Source organism: Larimichthys crocea, chromosome X, assembly GCF_000972845.2.
Source record: "Larimichthys crocea isolate SSNF chromosome X, L_crocea_2.0, whole genome shotgun sequence".
Taxonomy (NCBI): Eukaryota; Metazoa; Chordata; class Actinopteri; family Sciaenidae; genus Larimichthys; species Larimichthys crocea.
Window position 1 is genome coordinate 33,175,612 of NC_040020.1, and position 5,455 is coordinate 33,181,066.

Here is a 5,455-nt window from a genome sequence, read left to right on the forward strand (position 1 = left end):
TGGATTACGCGTTTGGCCAGAGAGCCTCCTCTTCGAGGGTGTCGTCTCAGCCAGTTTCCCTCTCGCTCTGCAGGATTTCAAATGGCGTTCCAACTGACAACCAGTTGGCAGCAGCCGCAGGTGGCCATTTGAGCAGTTATTGGCCTTTCATTTGAACTTGTCTGTGGAAAATGGCCGACAGAACAGAGGACCATGCAGAGCAGCCAGGCACATTAGCGCTAGCTGTAAAGGACAGCTAACTGCTACATAGAGCCAATGCTAAATTGAATCCAAATTCGTAATTGCTACACGTCAACGCTACAATGGCATTAGCCACTAATAACCCAATAACATGCCTACTTGTTAATATGCCTAATGTTAAGATTGGCTACATGTTATAACCTGAGCCACTAGATTAAATACATGATCTGGTTAACATTGTTAATGTTTAACCTGCTAATGTTAATTGCATTACCACTAGGGATGTAAGATACACGTGACACGATAAAATCGGCTTTACAATGCGGTTACGCTCGCATCTGTTGACAGAAAAAATGAATCGGGCGATTCTTGCGACAATGCGAGAGAAGTAGATATTGCATTCTTTTTCGTCTTTTTTTAATAGAAAAGCGTTTACGGTTGGGCTGCAGCTTCCACTGCCCGTCTGCCTCTTCTGTGTCTCAGCACGCACACACACACAGTCCAAAACAAAAAAAAAAAAAAAAAAAAAAAAAAAAAAAAAAAAAAAAAAAAGAAACTACTGCTCTCTCTCTTCTCCTCTTCTCTCCACTCACCCACAAACCAGCACACACACACGCGCACGCAACCCACACACAACACCACACAGTCTCTCTCTCTCTCTCTCTCTCCTCTCTCTCACTCACACCAAACCACAACCACTCAATCCACACACACACACATCACACCACACACCCCTCACACAGCGCGGTAGTGGTGTAATCGGCGGCAGCGACTGTACGGTAAATGATACCATAAACACATGATCCCCGGATTCCACGATGTTATGCCAATTTGGCAACTTCAACCGCACTTCAGTGAATCCCGTAATTCGGGTTGTTGCAATCTTAACCATCACCGCAACTCCGCGCAGTCTGCACGGGGGCGATATTAAGTGCGCGGTCAGGGACGGCCGCACCGTGCGGTGAGCATCCGTCGTCGGACCTCTCCCCGGCCCGCTGGCTGCCCGCCGGGCACATTTCCTCACGGGGGTGCCCGCCTGCGAGGTGCTCGGGCGTTCCATGCGCCCGGACCTCGCCGGGGCCGTGCACTCCATCTTAAAGGGTAAATGAGGCTATCATGTTGGTTTTTATTTTCGTTAGCTCATACTCAAGCTGCATAAGGTATGCGTCAGATTCAACTGGCTTGCTGGCAGCCCTAATAAAACAAACTGTTTGAGAGTTTCTAAGAGAGATTTTTTTTCCTACAAATAATGAACAGATATTTTTATTTGGTCATCAATTGTCTGTAGCTATTTTGTTTAAAAAACATCGCTGAAAAATCGTATGTTAACAAAAATCGTGACTCGAATCGAGTCGTGAGTTGGAGTGTTACGTTACTCCTATTAGCACTAAGAATTAATAAATACATGATCATGTTAACATGTTATGATTAACCTGCTACAAGCTTATTAGTATTAGCGCCACAGGAGTAAATACCTGGTAATGTTAAAATGTAAGTATTGGCTAGCACGGTAATTGCTCTGAGCACTCATTTTCGTACACAGAACAGCCCCTAGCTAATAACATGGCTAATTTAACATGCTAATGTTAAGTTGCTTAGTGCGTTGTCATGCTAAACGTGGATCATGACGCAGAGCAGCTAGCGTAGTAGTAATACATGCCGAATGCTAAACATGGCTAATGTAAACTGCTAATGGTAACCTACATGCATGTACTACTTATTATTACCACTAAGAATAACATACAAATGCTCATTGCCACATTGCTAATGCTTAAATGCTAATGTTAGTGGCTAGCACGTCATGTGCTAGCCCATAATTTTTAGTCATAAGAATACATGCCTATGTAATATGGCTAATATACTTGGTAGTGGCGCCAAAAGACAGCAGAGCCAGCTACCGCTTATGGCACTACGGCTGTAAAGACCATGCTAACCTGTTACATTAGCGGCCAAGACCTAAAATGAGTGCAAATGGTAACTGCTAGCGCGTCAATGCGAGCATTAATATTAGCCACGAAAGAATTATTACATGACAATGCTACATGCTAAGCTAGTTGCTAGCACGTCAGCGGTAGCAATTAGCCATAGCCACTATAACCAATACATGCCTCCTTGTTAACTGCAAAGCTAACGGCTAATGATAATTGCTAGCCGCGTGTGTCTGTCTAAAATGGACAGACAATGACAGCAGCGCAGCTAGGCGTTGAACCATTCATACCATAGCTTTAGTACATGTGTAATACGAATGCTACCTGTAACTCCTAGCTTACATGTTCTGACCGCTGTCTCGTGCCCTTATGCGCCCATTAAGAAATACGCCTTGCCAACTTCACATGCTCCACATTGTACTGTGCTAAGCTATGATTGCTAGCAGTTAAGGGCTAGCCACTCATTTTCCACTAAGAATAATGTAATGCTAACATCTAATATTAATTGTTAGCGCCGTCAGAGACAGCAGAGAAGCTAGCGCGTTAGCGTTCTAGCTGTAAAGACATGCTAATTGGGTAACATTAGTCGCCATGCTAAAATTAATGCCAAATGCCTTAATATACTGATTAACATTAGCCACTAAATTAAAGACTGGCTATTGCTAACATGACCGCCTAGCAATTATCATTACATGTTACAATTGCCATTGTTTTATTTTAGGGGCTTAGTGCCTAATGCTTGATTTTAGTGGCTAATTAGCCACTAAGCCCCTAAAATATTAAGACATGGTAAATTGTTCCTGTGCTGTTAAATAACATGTTAAAAATGACTATTTGAGGTGTGCTTTTGTGACTACAGACCCCGCGCAACAGCCCACTCGCAACTCTCAAAAAGTGCTGCGGCGGTACGTGGCGAGGTGAGGATTTCTTGCGGTGCGTACGCGTGGGTGGTCCCCGCGAACGAAGCCGTACAAATTTTGTCCCACCAAAAAGAAAAATTATACCACAGTCCGCTCATTCAGGCCACGGCCTGCGAGGACGGGTGCGCCAAGGCGACTATGAAGAATGCGTACAAAGTAGGCAACGGTTTCGGCCAAAGCAAGTGGCCGAGTGAAAAGGCAGGAACAAACGGCAAATAGGCGTACAAAACGGTCTACAAACAGTGCGACAATGCAACAAGGGCGACTACGACGACAGACGTCATTCAAATTTCAAACTGTTACACAAAGCTCAACATTAAACTCGTATTTAACTTTTTTTCAAAAGCTTTACCGTTTTCTTAACAACTATCACGGCTCAAAAAGTTGAGAAGGTTTTTAGTTAGTAAAATTTCTGGGTTATAATGGGTGTGTATGTTGCGGAATGTTTGTGCTTCGAGTGGATGAATTTCATCAGCTAAGAGTGAGGAGAGGGAGAAAGAAAATCAGTGAAGAAAAAATAAAACGGATTTGACTACGTGGCCTCAAATGCCCCACTACAGACACGATTTTCTAATAGAAACGTTAGCAAACATTTGTTGATATCACTCTACATCGTGCAAAGCATGTCAGACATATAGTTTTGCTCCTGACGGGCTCGTGATCGACACTCCCGCCCAACAGCCTCATTAGACTCCCATGTTTAAAAGGGGAGGCGACATTTCCTGGAGAAAGGCCAGAAGTAACGTTTCTCTCTCTTGCTCCCTGACGGCCCACATTCTCATTTCTCGACACAAAAACCGAATATGTTACAACGGACAGGAAGCGCTCATCGTGCCTTTGCCTCAGGTTAGCCGGTTCAATGATTGGCAAATCCGGTTTTTTTGGTCAGAAGCTCCTTCCTGCTTCGAGAGGAGTTTTCGCATTTTCTCTCAGTCTTAACTGAATTCTGCAAACTGCTCCCCTGATTTACAGTTGGTCCTGCGTGCTTGGCAACCTCCGGGCCGGCTTGAAGGAAGAGAGGGGTGATGGGGCCAGCAGAAGCCGAGCGGCAGCCATTTAGTAGTTCTTGGCACTTAATTTGAACTCGTCTGTAAAATGGCAGACACACACACCCACACACCGCACGCTAACACACTGTCAAAACTAAGAGCTTCCTCAAAATCAAAATAAAAAAGACTAACAACTCTTCTAACGCTCTCACCTACGTCCACAAATTTTGCTATTAAGAAATACAAAATTCTATAACGGCACATGCAGCCCGCATTTGTATTTCGACACTAACCTTTACAATGCCTGCGACCGGCCGACAATGACAACGATCTCTCGGCGACTACAGGAGTTCAGTCCCAACACACAGTTTACCAAGATCTTGGACATTCTTTTACAAAATTCTACTTATTAAATTCTACCAAATTATTCAATTTTCTACAAAATTTTATACCATTTCAAATCCTTATACCAAACCTCACACGTCTTTATAAGACCTACAATTTATTGACTTGTACTTTACTACAGACTTAATTTAAACTACATATTCCACCAGGATCTGTACTATTACACTTTATTCAAATTTTCAAACACCACACCACACCACACACACACAGACACTGACCAGGACGCTCGCCTAAACAGCTCGAATCATCGTGCTGCAAAACAAGAAAAATCTGACACAAGCATGCACACACACCGTAACACAGATCAGACACCACACAGACACACGCCACACACACACAGAGGACTACCCTTTAAACTGCTCTCCTTCTACTACAGAGTTTCAGTCAAACTAACACAGTTCACCAAGATCTTGTACTACTTACTATTACTCTCTACAATTCTCCTTTTCATTGAATTTCTACAGTCTTACCATAACATTGTATCACTTCATACTATAAGTTATTTCTTTATTTTATTACTACTTTCTAACTTAACTAACGTACGCGGGCAACGCCGCCCCAAGCTTGAGCAGCCTGATCTTCCTAGTTTAACCCTAACCGACCCCTAACCCGCCCCCACAAGCTTTTCGATTCGCTCTGCCCTTGCTTTCTGTGATGGTCGTCCCGCTGTTACTCCATCAACGTTTTAAAAGCACTTGCCCTCCCCGAGGAGCAGAGCGTTCATATAGTATGGATTTTTTCTCACTTACCCTTGTCCACCATTAACACAACTCACTACCCCACTATAACACAAATTACAACCCTACTTATTATTACTTTTTTTTCTTCCTTTTCTCTTTTTTTTTTCTTATATTGGTTTTTTCGTTGACTAGTAGTTTTTATTTTTTCAAAGTTCTTTATTTCGTTTTACCTGAATTTGTTGTTTAAATCCTCTCTACCTCTCAAAACAGACGCTAAACTACACCATTATTACAGTCACAATGACTCTTTTTTGCCACAGTCCCCCAACATCCCCGCCGTTTCCCCACAATAT

At 43.2% G+C, this 5,455-nt stretch overlaps 1 protein-coding gene across 1 annotated transcript in view; it reads right to left on the bottom strand.

The window, feature by feature from the left end:
• Nucleotides 1–1,064: 1,064 nt before the first annotated feature.
• The window catches only part of LOC113746614 (oocyte zinc finger protein XlCOF20-like), a 5,142-nt gene continuing 751 nt past the window's right edge, over nt 1,065–5,455 (bottom strand). The window contains exon 2 of the mRNA XM_027282992.1: nt 1,065–1,273. Coding sequence (XP_027138793.1) covers nt 1,065–1,273 — 209 coding nt within the window. The remainder of the gene's footprint in view (nt 1,274–5,455) is intronic.